This window comes from Opisthorchis viverrini (assembly GCF_000715545.1).
Source record: "Opisthorchis viverrini unplaced genomic scaffold opera_v5_224, whole genome shotgun sequence".
NCBI classification, from domain to species: domain Eukaryota; kingdom Metazoa; phylum Platyhelminthes; class Trematoda; order Opisthorchiida; family Opisthorchiidae; genus Opisthorchis; species Opisthorchis viverrini.
In genome coordinates this window covers 145,223-163,873 of record NW_008751878.1, presented here as the reverse complement: position 1 = coordinate 163,873, position 18,651 = coordinate 145,223, and the positions used below count along the sequence as shown (strand labels likewise).

General features: G+C 45.1%; 1 protein-coding gene across 1 annotated transcript in view; it reads left to right on the top strand.

Annotated features, from left to right (window-relative positions):
• Positions 1 to 237: 237 nt before the first annotated feature.
• The window catches only part of T265_14585 (hypothetical protein), a gene marked incomplete at both ends in the record, with an annotated part of 23,987 nt that continues 5,573 nt past the window's right edge, over positions 238 to 18,651 (top strand). Inside the window, 10 exons of the mRNA XM_009174316.1 lie at positions 238 to 919; positions 1,304 to 1,531; positions 7,098 to 7,527; positions 8,110 to 8,190; positions 8,230 to 8,259; positions 8,296 to 8,359; positions 8,395 to 8,557; positions 8,741 to 8,985; positions 9,029 to 9,128; positions 14,277 to 14,469. Coding sequence (XP_009172580.1) covers positions 238 to 919; positions 1,304 to 1,531; positions 7,098 to 7,527; positions 8,110 to 8,190; positions 8,230 to 8,259; positions 8,296 to 8,359; positions 8,395 to 8,557; positions 8,741 to 8,985; positions 9,029 to 9,128; positions 14,277 to 14,469 — 2,216 coding nt within the window. The remainder of the gene's footprint in view (positions 920 to 1,303; positions 1,532 to 7,097; positions 7,528 to 8,109; positions 8,191 to 8,229; positions 8,260 to 8,295; positions 8,360 to 8,394; positions 8,558 to 8,740; positions 8,986 to 9,028; positions 9,129 to 14,276; positions 14,470 to 18,651) is intronic.

Sequence of the window (18,651 nt, the reverse complement as noted above, 5' to 3'; positions counted from 1 at the left end):
CAAATCGACCACATTGCCATCAGTTACCGATGTCGTGGATGCATAACTGAATGCCGATCGTTTTGGACACTGACCACGCTCTCGTCCGGAGTCGCTTCCCCAGGGCCGCATAAGGTGCGGACAAATCGCATGGCAACTGAAAGACTGGCAGATTCGGATATCAGACGAACTTACAAGAATCGTCTTCTAGAGTCTCTTCCAAATGCCCCGCTATCAGATGTGAACTCATACTAGGACGAGATTGCCACCTCTTCGCATAGTTCTGGGAAGTTGGCGTGTGGCACGACCCAACCAGGCTCACTCAAGCACTGGATATCAGATCGAACCGTGGCACTACTGAAATCTCGAAGAAATATCCCAGCCGGTCCCGAACATAACCCGATGCGAAGATCCATCAGACGTCAATTGAAAGAGAGCTTGCGATCCAACCGTGAAGTATGGTGGACACAGAAAGTCAAAGAAATGGAAGAGGCCCGGAAAGCCGGTAATGCCCGGAGATTATTTCAGTTAATCCGTGCGACCGGTCCCCGGAAACCACCTGTGAGTGAAAGCATCAAGCATCAGAATGGAACGACCATCTCTAATAAGGAGGAACGCCTTGACCGGTGGGCTGAATACTTTGAACAACAAATGTCTTGGCCACCAGCCGGCACTCATCTACAGCCCACAGGTGAAGTAGAACCCTGGACGGTGAACGTGGAACCACCTACGGCCTCGGAGGTTTACGACTGCATATGTTCTCTCAAGCGCCACCGAGCTCCCGGTCCGGATGACCTTCCACCTGCACTGTTCAAAGACGGGGGTGAAGTCCTCAGTCAGCGCCTGTCCGACCTGTTTGCTTGCATTTGGGAAAAGGAGTCTGTCCCAGACAACTGGGGAGAATCGGTGATAGTGCCCATTTTCAAAAAAGGGGCGCGTAGTGAGTGTGGTAATCGCTGTGGATCAGCTTGACCCCGGTTGTAACGAGACTGTTGGCGTCAATTGTGCTTCGTCGCCTGACGGTAACTCACGAGATACTGACTCGAGAGCAGCAAGCGAGCTTCCGGCCTGTTAGGGGTTGCGTTGAGGAAATTTTCTCACTGCGACAGGTGCTAGAACAACGCCATAGGTATAAGCGACCCACGATTCTAGTATTCCTGGATTTCCGAGGCGCATCCGACTCGGTTAATCGGTCTGTTCTTCTTGAGGCGCTTGCCAGCCAAGGAATACCCCGGAAGTTTATAAAACATAATACTCTCTGTGTATTCTCAGACTTCCGGACGTGTGAGAGTATACGGAGAGCTCTCCAAACGTTTTCGTACAGGAAGCGGTGTCCGTCAGGAAGGCCAACTCTCCCCGGTCCTTTTTAACTTCGCGAGCGATGAAATAATGAGACGAACGCTGGAGGGTCTCCAAAACCCTGGTGTGCAAATAGCCTGTGAAGAAAACCTCGTCGATCTGGAATGTGCAGACGACATCGTTCTCATGCTCGAACAGGCGGAGAATGCGCAAGTATTCCTGGATGAACTGACCAAAGTCATCGCGTTCTTTGGTATGCACTTTGCACCCACAAAGTGTAAGGTCATGGTTGTTGACATGCGGTCACTGAACGCGCCACTTACAATCGAGGGAGATGTAACGCAGTTGAAACTCGACTGTGCCTGATTGTATGTCTATCATATGACATTATGTGTGCTTCTCCCTCCCTCTCTTCCGCGAACGAGTCACCACGACCCCTGGACAGGGAAGAGTATCCCGCACGTACACACCCCTAACTGACCCTGACCCAACTTTGTACACCCCGACTTCCGGTTTCGGTTTCGGTCGAATACACGTGTGTCGTTGCCACGCTCCGGTGTTCTCTTCTGTCTCACCCGGCCTGTGCACATTTGTGCTGTGTTAAACGTGTGGACTCATTAATACCAGTCCGTATATCTGCACATTTCAGAGCTGACGTGCCGTCGCTACATTCTCTCAAAAGTCGAATACCGCTGAATTCCTTATGTCCCACGCTACAGAGAGGTACTGGATGTTGAGGAGCGTTTAACATATATTGGAAGTTGTATTAGTTCTGATTGTAGTGTGATAGATGAGGTGAATGCACAAATCTGCAAGGCTGGGGCCGCGATTGCTAACTTGAGACACCAATAGCGTCAGAATGGTTTATCCCTGAATCTGAAGGGACGTGTGTATCAAGCTAGGGGACGGGATGTTTTGTTGTATAGCTGTGAGATTTGGCTTATTCGAGCAGCGGAACTGAGATGTCTTCAGATGTTCGACAATCGTTGTCTCAGAACCATAGCTCGTGTGGAGTTGGTGTCGGCGAATCCGTAATGAGGCAAGTAGAAAGCGCGTTTTCGTTTGGGTGACGGGTAAATCCATTGAAGAATGTGTCCAGCACCACAAGTTGCGTTGGTTGGGACACGTGTTACGTATGCCAAACCATCGTTTGCCAAACAGAGTGCTGTTTTCCATGCCCAACTCAGAGTGGCGTAAATGGAGAGGTAGCCAACCCTTGACTTGGCAGAGGAGTATGAAGGAGATCACGAAACGCTTGGGTGCTATCGGTGGTACTCGCCTTCCAGAATGGGGCCCGCGTGGTCCTCACTGTGCCTGTTTGGAGACACTACAGGATATGGCTGCCAACCGATGTCAGTGGCGTTCTTGTTGTCAGTTTCTATTCAGATTGCCTGAGTGAATGTCTGGAGGTGAACGCACCTTGAAATAATTGTAAGCTAGCACTAAGTCGCCCGCGTCCACCTTTACTCATTTCTCCACAATATGGCTCTCAAATAACTCATGGTTTTACGGGAGTGAAGCATCGGTGTTGAACACTGATATCATGCTGTCGATGACAATTATGTTCTTTTTCCTAACCCCCCATGCTGACAATCCCCACTAGTCAGTCTTTTATTCTGACTGCAACATTATGATTACAACTGACGGTATGCCACCCACAAGCTGAGAAAAAACATTACTAGCAATGTTGTTGAATGTAAGCAGCTCGGGTGCGCTGTTTTGTTGTTGGTCTGTTCGCCGAGCGAATAGTGGGTGTGTGACCCACTCAACCCTGCACTGACGATGTCACCTCGACTGGTGATGAAACGTCTGCATTAGGCTTGATGCCTAGAGAGAACGGTGTGCCCTTAAAAAACGCGTCCAATTTTTTGAAGGGCTTTGGGATTTCGAACACAACCTATCCAAATTAAAGTCAGAGTCTGCAGTGGGCAAGGACAAGCTCCTAAAGAAGCTATGGTATCATTTGACTGGATGGCAGCTGAAAATTCGTCAGGAGACTGGGTAGGTTTGTCATGTACAGTGGCTCTTCGTTTGAAATAAGTTGAGTGGTTTTAAAATTGTCAGCTTTTAAACGGACTCGAAGAACCGTTGTCTGATCTTCAATATTTTCTTCGCATACAGCGAAGTAAAATTAAATCAAAAGAACTTACCCATGAGGCCGATTGGACACGACGTCCCGGGATGCGTATCATGATAAAAGGTAATCATAATGAGTATATTGGTGAATTTGGGAAAAATTATAGGTTGTCGTATGGCTAAATATATGTAATACAATGACTGTTTATCAGCTGAATTGTTTTCTTCTACCAGGCCTACAAAATTAAACACATCAATTTGCACGTGATTGTCGCTCAAAAGTTCTTCACCAGTTCAGCCAAACGAAATACCCCAGGACTAGTCCGATGAAATTGTGAAGAATAGGAATCTGATCATTGCTTGTTTCAACAAGCTGTTTATGCCATTTATGAAAATACAAATATAAACGCGTGCTTCATGGTGCAAAATCTAATTTTATGAGCATTGCACCTTACGCTGTCACGTCGGCCAAGGTGATTTGCTTCAAGCGTAGCCCACAAACATCCAACGGACGCAATGACAGTACTGCGGATACTTACGTTATGTGTATCACAACCCGTTCTCTGTTGGTTGCACTTGAACGTGCAAGTTTCAGGCGGGTGACCACTGATGTCTTACGTGAACCGAAATTAATGTGTATAAAAAATATACAAAAGTAATAACAATAATGGTAATGGTAAGAATAGTGTGGTTTCCATCTCAAAACCCCTGCACCCTGTTGTAGTAAAACCGTCTGCGAGTCACAACAAACCGTTAGGCTATACAGGACGGTACGAATTCAATGCTTGAATGGTTTTCTACAAGGTTTATCACTGTAACGAATTATGAAAAACAATTTTTTGGCCATCTGGGTTACCGTTAAATAAATTGGGCAACTAGTCTAACCCTTTCTGCCACACGGTCAATCAGTTGATCTGAACGTTTAATTTAAGAGCACCAACCGTTCGCTTGGCCAAGTTTTGATACCAAGGCAATCCCAGTAGCTCTACACACAAATCACAGACGAAAGCACATTGCATTCACATCTACCGTCGCGTAACTTCATCACTCCGGGCATCCGAGAAGCCGCACTCACTAATGAGAACAAGCCAAACATGTGACTGCTGACGCCTATCCTGCATCAGTCAGTGATACTCTCTCTGTTAATCATTGCCTACGCCTCTGCATAGATCCTGGCTGAGCGCGTCACCCGGACGCCCATAATATAAATTAGTATAAATTGTATGTCAGCGGCTGACTCCGATTCTTTGATCACTACTTCTGCACTGCATCTCAATCTCTACGGCATCTTTTAAGTTACTATCAGCTCAGTAACGTGGAAAATAGGGAGTTTCTTTGCCCAATCTTAGCACATTATTTGCATCAGTTTGTTACCGTACATACACCAGAGCGCAGGATTCAACAGCATAATCGTGCCTAAAAGGAAGGTACCTTTTTGGGCAATAACGGCCACAAACTTTGAGTGTTCCTCTACCCACTGCGGCGAAGTCTCTGTTGACATGGCTCCCAAATAGTAAGTGGTTACATTTTTGCTTGAATGGCCGGATCTTGGGCCATCCACTCTTGTAGTCGGAAAGTTACCATATGTGTCACGCGAAGCAAGTGGGATCTTCTCTTCTCTATTTCAAGAACTAAGTGGATTTCTGGTTTTGGCGGTAGTTCGTGGGGTATAGTCCGTTCTTCTAGTTGGTTAAGCTACTCTTAAAGACAGTGCTCACAGACATCTTCCTAATCTCGGAAACGTCTGCCAGCTTGTGCTAGGGGTAACTCAATAGATATGCAGCTTTATGTGTGTGCAACAGCCGTAAGCGAACAAGCCTTAAAACTCTGCTTGGTTTCCCTGCATCGACATAGGCTACAAAGCGTCTGCTGCTTTCCAGGTGAGTCCATAAGCATTGTACATCTTCCTCCATTTTGATAAACTGAATATGGGGAGATTATAATGTTTTGGGGCCCTTGAGGATCTCATTTACCTATTTCTCCTATACTAAGAAATTCTGTCCTTGGCCATTTGTCAAATAAACCCGTAAAGTTGCGTATACATTATTTTGCGCTGTCACAAAAACTGTACCAGCCTTGAGGCTATACGTCGGGGCAAGGCACCCCTGTCTAATATCATCACTGCAGACGATTTCGGCTAAAATAAATCGCAGGCCTTTAGGCTGGGAGCAGCGTCTCGTGTATTCTAATCTTCAGGTTGCCATTTACACTCTCTCCGTATCTTGTATATGGCCTGTCCGGCCCTTTAACATAGCACTCAGCGTTGATGTCTTCGAGCGCGGAGATGGTCCACTCACGCAATACTCAATCAATCATAAGATGGTGGTTTAATAATGATAGGTCTATTTCCGTACTTGTGTAAGTTAGGACAGTTCACGCATGATAAGCTGTTACAAGGAGAACGCGTCAGGCAACGATACCATGGGGGGTGTAAGGACAAAGGGATAAACTCATCAAGTAATAAGTAATCGTAGATTGTAGAAAACAAAAACGGAACGTTGAGACATGGGGTACGCCTAGCCCAAACGTAAAGCAAATTGAATCGGATGGAAACTGAAAAACTACTGCTGGTTCTGATTGACCCAGGACGGTTGAATAGATGGTCATGGTCACAAGAAGCACAAATGGGGATGAAGGGATGCAGCAATTCAAAGTGGAGACACACGGTGAGAGTTGTCTAAAAAACACGGTTCACCGTGAAATGCAAATGAAGTGCTAATGCACTGACCCCTTGCAGTGAAAGTGTACCCATATTTGTCTCCTTCACTAGTGGGCGAAATGTCTCACTGGTCGATGCGTGTTCCTGACCTTCCGAAATCTGTGGCCAATATCATATCTGGTAGCCATCATACAAGTCAACCCACTATCTAGTAAATCTACCTTTTATATGACGCCTTAACCAAAACTGACCTTCCAACATCATAAACAGGTAGGTTTTAACCCTTATGTACTCAAATGCAGCTCACTGATTCACACTATCCGCCCCAAAATACCGAAGGAGGACACCCCTAAAACTTTCAAAGTGACGTGCGACTCAGAGACGTATTCACCCACCTCCCTGACCTCTCCTGATGGACAAGAAAGTGTCCGGCAGATTCCACTCATCTAAGGTGAATATTTGTCTCACCAAATGGAAAGCTTGAAGGTTATTCTCAAAGGTCTCATCAGCTTCTCTCAAAATAAATACGGGGAGATTATCCTTTTATAGGGCAAGGGACCGGTGGGATCCGCTTGGCGAAGGGTCGCCAAAATTTTTAAAACTCTGAAAAATCTTAGAATAAGGACGCCTCATCCCACGTATGTTGGAGACTGTGTATGCGGCGGTATGCAACGCGCTAGCTGGGAATTGTTATTATTATTATTTCATACCCGTTCACATGACACTCAAAGCTTGAAACCAACCCTGAATACGTCTGATTCGCCCGCGAACACACCTAACAGGCCAGATTCTGATCTTCATCCACAAACAACCATGCCCGAGCTGCCGCCCCAAGCCATTGGTCATAACAGTATAGATACGTAATCCCCCCCCACGGAGTGAGTATTACCGATGAACGTTCTTTCCACACATGAACTCCGAGCGGGTGTTTAGTTGACACATTTCCCTCAGAAAATGACCTGCGATAAAAATTGATTTGAGAAACAGAAGTTTACGAGACATGAGGTGTGTTGATTTTAGTGCACCAGCTCTTGATAACTGCCCCATTATTGATTTTCGACCAATATTACCGGGTTTCCATTAGACTTTCATGGTGAAAAGGGACCAGAAAACATCATGAGGATAGATGCCAAAAAAGATTTGGGCATCTGGGTCTCCTCAAACTTGTCCTTCGCACTACACCATGAGAAATCGGCCCAAAAGGCATTCGCCGTTTTACGGATGATCCGACGTACCTTCTCCCGTATTACTCGCATGGACTTCCAAATACTCTATGGGGCCTACGTCAGACCGCTCCTGGAGTACGCCGACCAAGTTGTCTACTCAGGACGTACGAAAGACGTTACCCTCATTGAGCGTGTCCAGCGGGCCGCCACGAGAATGGTTGCCGGCCTCAAGTCCGTGGACTACGAAACGCGTCTCGTGACGCTTGATCTCTTTCCCCTGGAGTGCCGTCGCCTCCGAGGGGACCTAATTCTTACCTACGCCTTGTTTGAACAAAGCTTGGCAAACAGGTTTTTTACCGTTTACCCAGCAAACACCCGGCGGGGACATAGTACGAAAATCTTCAAGCTCAGGGCACACACATCCGTTAGACAAAACTTTTTTTCATTTCGGGTAGTAGCTGCGTGGAATGACCTTCCTCCGACGGTTGTGCACGCTCCTTCTCGAACCCAATTTAAAGCACTATTAGACATTTATTTATGCGAATCCTCGCGCTGGCGAGCATACTGCCCCGCGCTGAGAACATAAAGAGCAGTGCTACACCCTTTATTCACTTGTGCCTTTCAGGTGAACGACAGCCACTGACCGGCAAGAACAAAACCGACCCGGGAAACTTGGGCAAAAGCCTCGATCCTGTGTATCAATCCGTGAATCCGTGAAAACCTATGGGGTCTGTGCAGGTAAAAAGGCAAAATAGTAGGGCGACAAGGGCTAGAATGGGGAGAAGCAAAGAGAACACAGAACATAACTGACAAGAGAAAACTTTCTCAAGCACCACTCCGTAACCCCTGAACAGAATTGTGCAGCAAAATAGTGGAGCGCTTAAGTGGAGGCAATGGGATCCCGTGAACTTGGTACAACACCATTGCAAGGTCAGCAGTCAAGAGCACTTTTTCAACCTTCATCGTGGTAACCGCGCCACGCGGGTGCATTTTATGGATCTGGATGGATAAGTAATTCCGATATCCACAGATAACCAATGTGTTATTTAGCAACATTCGTTCAATCCGTTCGATCAAAAGGTACTGCTTTAATTGAAGTAACTACGGGTTAACTAGTTTGGACCTCCTGAATAGTACTCGACGAGAGGATGAATCATTCTTAAATTTGGCAAGTGAAGAGGTAGACACGTTTAAAACTGACCCTCAATAAATAAGGTCAAGAAGCTGTGCTCACCTCTGCTGCTAGAAACCTCGAAGCTGGAGGAGTTAATGAACAAGTTAAACAAAGAATTAGACGTTGGTTTATCAACCGAAGACGATAAACCAAAAGAACTCAAGATGCTGAATACTTTTGTTAAAGAGCTATCATCACAGAGGAGTAGGGGTGTTTTCTGTAACACGTGTTTGCAGTTTCTGGGCAATATATATCCCTGGACTTCAAAGGAAGATACTACCGCATTTTACTGGTATCGATGTCATCAGAGGCGGACAAAACAACCATCGATGAAACCCTGTACACCATACCGAAGAAAGTGAGAACTCAGTCGGGTGAAGCTGTAAGAACTAATTCCATATTACTCCGAAAACTTATTGTTCTTCAAATATGTTGCTGAAACGATATATGACTTCTTGTTGATGCGAAAATTACACGAAAATAGCTTCGATTTGGCTGTCTCGTTCAACTTTCCTGTCGAACTACGGTCACTCTCTACTGCTTATCTGATCCAATGGACAAAAGAATTCGCTTGTGACTCCGTAGTTGGACGTGATGTTTGCGCACTTTTACAGGAGGCACTGGACAACCTGGTGAGCACTTCCACGCTTAATTACCGCATTTATAAATTATTAGGGCCTGGATGTAAAAATACAAGCCATATTCAATGACACAGTTGGTGTTTTGGCGGCTTGTGCTGCAAAAGATCCAGAATGTGCCATCGGACTGATTGTTAGTGAGTCTTAAATTATATTTCACTTGTGAGTGGTACACACGTTTGATAATTGCCTCATTTTTTAGACATGGTTGCCTCTTTACAAGCCATTGGTACTGGTACGCATTGTAAGCGTAACAGAAGTGACTGTGTGCTCAGTCTTATTTATTTGAGGCAAGTACACAATGACAATTAATCTTCCGGATCACTTTGTAGCAGACTTTGTTTAGGTAAGCATTTTTATCACCTAGCTAGGTAATGGATCCTTTTAGAGGAGCCTGGGCTGGACATTTTAACCAGAAATGCAAATCACTCAGCCCTTATTCATAGAGATTGTTTCATTCCCCTCAGTAGTGGCAGCAACTCCAAAGAAACAAAGCAAATTGATCCGTTTACGACCATTGACAAATTTCCCAGACCATCGACGGAGAAGTCTCCCTTTAAGTTCCACTGATGATTGTAAAGTTTATAATTCAAAACGCAGTGTTTTACACAATGTGATTGCAGTTCTGACGATAAGGCTACAGTGCGTGACATTTCTCGGTGGTTTTTGGAATCTTGTTTATATAAATAAGTGAAGCAGCAAAGTGCGTATTTCACGCCATATTTTAACCGTTGTGTTGATCATTACCTCTGGCTTGAGTGAAAGAGACTGGTTGTGTGTCACTGTTTGCGCTTGTGTATTCATTGCTCTGAGTGCTTAACTAGGATACTGTGTCAAACTTTATATTTGGCTCAATTTCGGACTGGGCTGCTCTAATGTATAAATGCTCTAAAAATTTCGGTCCCAGGAAAAAATGGTTCCACTGCCGTACGCCATGGCTGCTCTGTCCCATGTCAGCTCGTTTAAATATAGCTGTTGTCTGGAATTTTATATGCAGTGAAGTAGCAAAATTTACCAATAAGTAATGTTTTGCTTCAAACCATCACTACTGTTAGTTCTCTTAAATATTTACCAGTTTTTTAGTCCAGTTAAAATTGGTGGATTTGGGACCTAGGGTATACTTTTGTCAAACAGAATATGGAGGCAACCCATTTGTTTAAAAAGAATACTCTTGAAGCTCTGCATCACCGCCGAAAAAGGCATAAAGTTGAGTGTGTTTAGGTCTTTATACTAGCATAGTATCAGCAAGTGGTTGGTATATAATTATCAAAGCGTTTAAAGAAAACCGGTAGAGAGTGAAACTGAATTTGAGTATGCTTCACACTTTTTTGCTGAGTTAATCTATCATATCAAGCTGAAACCTGATGCACTCTTGGAGAACACCAAGAATGGATGGACGATTTTCTGCCTCCTTGATTAGGAGAAACTTTACGGATTTTGTCTCATTAGTTCAGCTGTAGCACCCCTTCGGTGCCTACCTGTCACGCCACCAGAAGAAAGCGCGAGGGATGGGATGCTGCCAGGCTGCCGATGCGTAGACAGGGGAAGTCGAGAGGCGATGGTTGGGTTCGCACTACGGACCTACCCGTCAGCAAATTCGCGCTCTAACCCTGAGCCATCTCACGCAGTACTTCAAGCATCCGGATTAACCTGAGATGATGTAATAAAGTCGGATAAGTGTATGGAGCATCCTGCTAAGAAGTACTTGGAAGCATACGATGGGCCATACGATCGCCTTAAGAACCCATATTTTCTTTGGAATGCCGATGACAGATATTTTTATGCCAATTCTCTCAAGCGGCATTGGTCAAGCTTTTTGGTGCGCCAAAATTCATGTTAGAGCGTGTCATAAACTACCATATGGAAATATTCCTGCCACCACAGCAGTTGTTACGTTCTTCGGTGCCAAGGTGGTTACAGTTGCACTGAAACGCCGAGTCACTGATTAATTTTCATCTTTTAATCGGTTATTTCAGGGCTTCATCGTCCAAAACAATTCCTTGTATTCCTCGGACCAAGAGTTCCAGCGGAATTAGTTTTTTGGAGCATGCACAGACTATTCTGCAAGCCCTTTTTAGCCTATTCATAAGCCAGTTGAATGCAAGGAGGACTTCTCTGGCAGAGGGGGAAGAAGGAGATAACTATTCGTTTGGGTGCTGTTGGTGTATTAGTGCACAGGTGGTGATAGCCATGATACAAATCAGGTGTATGTGTACTAATAGAAGTTTTTAGTATGGTGGACAGTGGAGGGTTGCAACGCGTATAAAAAAATACAATGCGAAATGGGAGCGAGTCAAAAGGGAACTTATCGTATGTGAGAGTCCCTTGGTAAAAGTCCGGACGGTGGGAACGTGTTTTCTTCGCAGTATAGCTGCTACACGTGTTTCATGATTGTCCGTGGACTTGGAGTGCTTGGCTGACTCCTTGTTCCTTGCGCGTGCGCGAGTCTGTGTGTCCTGACTGGGTTCGCTTTCCCTTTATGTAGGTCTCAGTGCGTATACGTGGGCGCGTCGGCACATGAGTGGTCGCTACGCTGACTAGGCGGTGCAGACAATCGATGTTCGATGAGTCAGCTTAATGCGACGTGTTTGTGCGCATGAGAAAAAAGACAAGCCTCGCGATCCAGTGAGCGACTGTGAGTTGAGCAGTCAAGTATATGGGTGACTGGGTCGCTACAGGTGCTACTCGCCTTCCAAAATGGGGACAGCATGATCCCTACTGCACCTGGTAGGAGATACTGCAAGATATGGTTGCCAACCGCTGGCAGTGGCGTTCTTGTTGTCAGTTTCTATCCAGATTGCCTGAATGAGTGTTTGAGGCTGTAGGCACCTTGGAATGATTTCAGCAAGATAGCACTAAGTCTTTCCCCCCTCTCCTATAATCTTTTCTTCATAATAAGTCATTTAAGTCACTCGTGATTGCTCGGCAATGAAGCACCGGTGTTGAAAACTGATTTCATGCTGTCGTTGATGATGGTAATGGTGATGATGGCGACGACGATCTACTGAACGTCTACTGTCATGCCATTATGTGTTCTCAATAGTGATGTGCACATGAAAATTCTAACCTTAACTATGATTAGCCTAATTTGAGTTGGCCCAAATTGTTTTCCAGGTAGACAAGCATGGGTCACTTTGTCGACCTTTTATGTTGTATCGTGGGCAGCCGTCTATTGGTTACGCCTGCACTAAGTCTGCCAGACTACGCGATAAGGAGAAGACATAGAACTCGGGACACAGCTTAATTATCAGGGCAAAACAAAGGGAAATTCTGCATAAATATATAGGACGACTAAATGGCCAAGTGTGGTCGTTCACTCGTTTGTTCTGTACAACCATTGGCGATATTTCGGCCGTGAACACTCTCAACCCCACTTCGCTGATCGTGTGTTGCTAAGCCGTGTTTAGTAAGCTCCGCCGACGCACTTGCTATTCGGAACGTGTGGTATCGACGATAAACTTGAGGATGCGTTACTCTCTGTACATGTGCTTTTTTCATGTCTGGGCGTGTCTTGACACTTCCCCATTCTGCAGATAGATCGTAGGTTCTCAACCTGGAATTTATTTGAAATTTATTGAAATTCTTCATCGTCCCTCTTCTTTGCAGCAGAGATGGGTTGACGCCAATGTTTGGTCCCCTTGATTTATTTTTCGGTTGCCTCTCCAACGTTTCGATGAGGATGTCTAACGGCGAATTCATTTTGTGGGTTGTATCGCCTCGCACGCAATGTCGAATTTGATTGGCATGCCTAATCCACACCGTTCCACCAACACCTATTTCATAAATGACGTTCCCTCTTAGTTGCAATATGACTCCTGAAGTCCAGCGATTCGCTGACAAAAACGAAGTCTCCACGGCTAAAATCGCGTTTAGTGCGATATCTGCCGTTGAATTTTCCCGCTTGGTTTTCCTCGCCCGTCCCTCTGATTTTCCGGGGACGCAATGCATCGAACAATGTCTTTACTTTCTCCCAAACGTAAGCTTGTCTGGGGAGGCCTTAATAGGCATATTTGGTTAGAAAAGCTGACATCATCTAGTTGTCCCTATCCCCGCGATTTTAACACAGATCGGCTTGTCCATTTGATCAAGGGTGGTATGGCTTAGTGCGCAGACTGTGACATTCCGAGCTCTTCTTCCAAAACGAGTGAGGCAGCATTTTGACTATATTTGGTTTCGTCACCTATGTCTTGTAACAGATATTGAGTGGCCTGTCCGAAATTTTTAGCTTGTCACTCCAGTCTAATCCTAACAAATCCAATCCAGGACGATCGGACACATGACAAATCCCACTTAGATTGATACCATCAAGGGTCATGGAACATTTGAACTCACCAGAGAGTTTCAGCAAACTTCCGGATGCAGTGCGTGCAACTTGTTTAATTCTGGTTAATGCCGGGCTTCCGAGAGTTTTATACGTTTTTTTGAGATGACGATGTCCTGACATTTTGTTACGTTTCTTAAAGCAAGGCGTTTTTCAAGCAAGTTGGTGTGGTTCAGTTGAGTTTTTGAATTGTAGATATCTCCAAATGCATGCGGTAATCCAGCACAAAATCCTTCGCTCGCAAACTATCTTCTCTTTTTCAACTTCACAGCGTTGAGTATAATTGACTAAGCTTTGTTTCTGTACGTCTATGAACCGTCAGTGCCAGCACCAACGTTGCTGCCCCCAACGATGGTGGAGCTCATACGGAACATGAAAACTAATATATAGCATCAGTGGGTCTTTTTTTAGTAAGATGCTATTATTCTTATTACAACTACACATTCCTCGAGCAGTGCTTTCGACGCAGACTTTCTCTGTTGGAACAGGTAGTCTGAGCTGCAGACTATAAGCCCTCTGGTCTAACCCCACTTCTGGATCTATTATGCTTTCTGCTCAAACTTTGAATACTTGAGTATGCCTCATCTATAATGAATTCACTGCGTTTTATAGAAGTTGTGCAAAAGGTTGACGGGTTAGTTGAACAGTTTGCACTGATAGTTTTGTCTGTTTGTCCTCATATTCATTATGAATTGTATCACCGCTGCCTACTGCTGATCTGGATTTCCATGAGACTGCGAACTAGTTTCCATGCCTATTTTCGACCCACACTGGAGCTACGGAAAGAACGATTTTTAAACATAACTCCAACATGCTTTACTCACCAAGTATGAGGCCTTGCAGTTAGCTAATACGCGTGTTAGTTTCCACCTATATTACTGAAGTGTTTGGATCCACGTCTTGAGACGTTACTAAGAACTTACATCGAAGCTCGCCCCAAAGTAATGGAAAACCATACTTACAGGTACCGGAATGAATTGCTGCTACTTTGAAAAGGCAACACGAATTAATCGACCCTTCGCCAAGTTTGCCGAAGGAGGTGAACTAATTATAAACACAGAGTGCGGAGGATTTGGCTCTTATGGTTCTATGGATCAGTTCATCACGAAATATGATAAAATAGTTGATGAATCTTCCGTTGCACCTGGGAAGCAGATGTAAGTCTGTTTGAAACTTATTGAGTAAGATACCCGCATTTTTACTGGACATATAAATATTCTGAGGAACAGTACAGAAGCATTTTTCTCTAAGAAGCATGCATTCGAACCCAGTTAAATGAGTTTGTTCTACATAATTTGATGTGTTCTACTCTTCCATTGGTAACCTATGTAAGTGGCCTTTTTAGCTTTCATTCCAGGTCGACTTGTCTTGTTTTTTGGCCATCAGTGCGTTGCGTAGACTTTCCGTTTTTATATCGTTATAGGAGCCGTTTCATCTGTTCATCTGTCTCATGAATTGTACGCGCCATATGACACCTTTTATCCTCAAGGCTACGTACGAACGATGTCAGTGTTTTAGCCTCGGTGTCTCCACAGCATTGGTTGGGTGTAGTGGGAACATCTGATTAGCAATACCCAAGTGTGCCAGATGGTCCCAGGAACGTGGAACCCTCCCACGACAGATGAATCACCCACGCTCCATAGGTTATCCTGGTTAGAACATGTACTCCGGATGCCAGAAGACCGTCTGCCTCGCAAAGCTCTTTAAGCCTATTTCTTTGCTGAATGGAAGCGACCGATAGGTAAACAGTGCACAACCTGGAAACAAAGTATAAGAGAACTAACCAATTAACTTGGCCGGATCGACAACTGACACCTCCCTGGATAGAAACTCCGGAGCTCAACTCACCGGTGGTTAATGACACTGGTATAACTAGCCTAACTGTGCAGCCAACGGCGATCCTGCATCACATCTCCCAGCTACAATACGTGTTGCTCAGTTCCCGGACCAACTGAACATGACATCGCCTTTAAGACTTGGCTTTACGTCCCAGGCTGTCTCACTTGAAGCTGCAGAAACTGTGCTCCCTTCGTAGCCGACAAATTGATTGGGATTGGTCGAGTATTTGCTCGACCAAGTTATAATTCATAAATTCATCTGAACTAGGTGGAAAAGTACCGAAGAACCGCACCAAAACTAACAGCTCCTCGTCTGTCAATTATAGGAGAGTTTTCTAGGCTTGCATAAGTACATGCCACCATCAGATGGGTGAAAATAATTCAACTTCAGCTAATGGAAACAGCAAGAAATTGTGCAGTAAAAACCTTAACACTAGACCACTCAGGGAGCAACGCATCCATTTACACATGCTGATATAATCTTCGTTAGCTCATCGTTGAAGCTACAATATGAATAATGGAACATTTCGCTGAAACGAAAAAGGAAGGCTGAACACAAAACCGGTAAACCGGAAACCTTCTCTCAAAGAAATAGTGAGCTGTTTGATGAAAGATTTCTTTTTTCCTATTATGCTGCAGGTTCGCCCTCTGTTTACCAGATTCGTAAATGAATGAAATAAGCTTGCATTTATGTCACAGCCCTCTTCCCTTCCTAGTGCACTTAATACGGTAAGCCCGTACCATAGAGGAAAAGCTTACTAGTTTCCGCAGTTCCCGGAACTAAAGCTGACCGCTTTGTTCACTCTGTACCGCATCAGCTGATGCTTCTGTATTCATGTTTGTTAAAAACTCTGACCACTTCGAATTCGGTGTTTTCAAATCACGAAAACTGGCCTACTTAGCTACTTTTATTGTTAGCACACTAAAACAAGTGGGACAACAAGCGATCCTTGCTCGTACGCAGAATTCTGTCTACACTGATGCGTGCTGTCTGTCAGAAACAAGCATACATCATTCAAGTACCGTACTTGGGTTTAATAGCTCCTCGCTCTCTTCCACGTTCCAGCTTCACAGCTCTTGTGACGCGGAAGCCACTGCGGCTATGTGTGCTATGTGTCAGTATTGTGTTGGAACACAGAGCGTAAATACCTTTCAATCAGATGGGTACCAGTCTGTTGTCGCCTCCGCGTGGTTCGTTTAAAAACATCTATGAAAGTATCTCGAGGGAGTGAGGTCCATCACAACTTGTTTATTGTGCCTGCTTACCCCCAAACTGACTGTTGCTCTAAATCTGTTAACAACAGTTTCAATAACACTCCAGACATGCTTTCACAATGGCCTAAAACCCCACTAACCAACTAGTCCCAAATCCAAATAAACCATATCGTCGTCAGTTACCGAGGGTGAGGGTCGACCACTGCCTGGCGCTTCTGGAATTCCGGTGTGGACTCCGACCGCTCTTACCCGCAGTTGCTTTTCATTGCAATTTTCTGGTGTAAGCAAATCTCGCACACCTCGTTTAGCCATTGGGAAGCTAGTGGACAATGACAAGAAATGAGACAAACCTGTCAGAACCGTTTTTTGAAAGTTTGTAGGATGGTGGCCAGTGTTGGTTGTCAACGGCCACTGAGATGCTATTCGAAGCCTGAACTTCTGCCTGAAGAGCGACCCAGCGACCCTAGTCCAAACCTTGGCCTATGGTTGCAACGTGGTTTTGCCGGAAGCCAGGTGGCGTCCACAAACCAAACTGCCGCATCATTTGATCTCAGGTAAAATTTAACGTCCTTGTGAACGTGGAAGCTTGATGAAAACATCCGAAGGTTGTTCCACGGACTTGTTCGACAGGTCTTCGGAAGCCTTTTGTCAGTTAAGTCATCAGAGACCTAAAAGGAACTTGGGTATCCCGCGAAGGAGAACGTTTGAACCACGGCGCACAATACGTTGAGCAACGATTCAGTCGCACAACTGCAACTTTTACCCAAGACTACTAGACTTCCCTCATCCTCAGAATTTCCACAGTGTACATCTACAATCAAGCTTCAAGTTGGTATTGACAACCTCTCACCTGATATGTTTAAGGACGGCCCTACTTGGGTTTACCAGGAAGAAAGAAACCGTTTGAGACAACTTAGGTAAGACTATAAAATGCCCGTTTTCGTGAAGGACACCCGCAGTCAATGTACTAAGCAAAAGGGCGTAAGACGATCTCGTTGTAACAAGGCTTCCATTGCTACTATTTCTTTGCCATCATATGACAGCACACAAAATTTCTACCTGGGAGCATCAAGTGGCATTCCGACCAGGTAGAGTCCACGTCGGCCAGATCTTCAAGTGTTGGAGCAATGGTTTATGTACAGATGGCCCACAATCTTGGTGTTATTTGACTTCAAGGGTGCGTTTGATTCTATTGATTGACCAATGGTGTTAACCACACTTGCTTAGCTGGGGATGCCCCAGAAGTTTGTAGAGATATTGTCGCCCTAATGTTCATGTAATTTAGAGTCTGAGAGTGTAAAATACTTCCTATAATAAATGGTCTTTCTTCAGTAAATTTCGTCGTCGATGAACTGATGAAGAAATGGGAGGAAGGTATCCAGATTCCGAATAACTGCTGGTGAGAATCTTGTGGGATTAAAGTAAGCAGATGAAGTCTCCTGGATATTTAAAGATGAAGGAGTCCTGCTAAATTAAACTGGCCTTGACCTCAAGGGTGCGTTCGATCAGTTCTGTTAACTACACTTGCTCAACAGGGTATGCCCCAGAAGTTTGTAAACATAATCCGATCCCTATATTCACATACTTCTCCAAAATCTTTCCTACGAAAAGTGGTGTCAGACAAGGATGTCCACTCTCCCCATTCTTGTTCAACTTCATCATCGATGAAATAATGAGGCGAACACTGGACGGTTCTCAAAACCCTGGTGTTCAAATTGTTGCTAGGGCGAGCCTTGTCGATCTGGAGTACGCAGATGACATCACCCTCATCTTTGAAGATCGAAGCAGGCACAAGCCCTGTTGAATCGACTGACCACCACCATAGCATCTTTAGGCGTGCGCCCTGCACCTACAAGTTGCAAAGTCATACTTCAGAACATCCGGTCTCTGAACATATCCCTTACAACTCAAGGAGAATCACTGGAGATTGTGGAAAACTTTACGTACCTCGGTAGTTGTGTTAGCTCTGTGTCTGGTGAATTCAGTGCAAGAATCTCAAAGGCTCGGATCACATTTGCTAATTTGCGTCACTTGTGGCGTCAAAAAAGCATCTCATTGGATCCTTAGGGTCGTGTGTACCAGGCTGCAGTAAGGGCTGTGTTGTATGGGTGCGAGACATGGCCTCTTCGGGTAGATGATGTGAGGCGTCTTCAGGTTTTCGACCACCGATGCCTCAGAAGCGTGGCTGGTTGTGGATGGCGTCAGCGTATCAGCAACGAGGCGATTAGAAAACGGGTATTTGGTTGTGCTGCAGGCACCTCAATCCGGGAAAACATCCAGCATCAT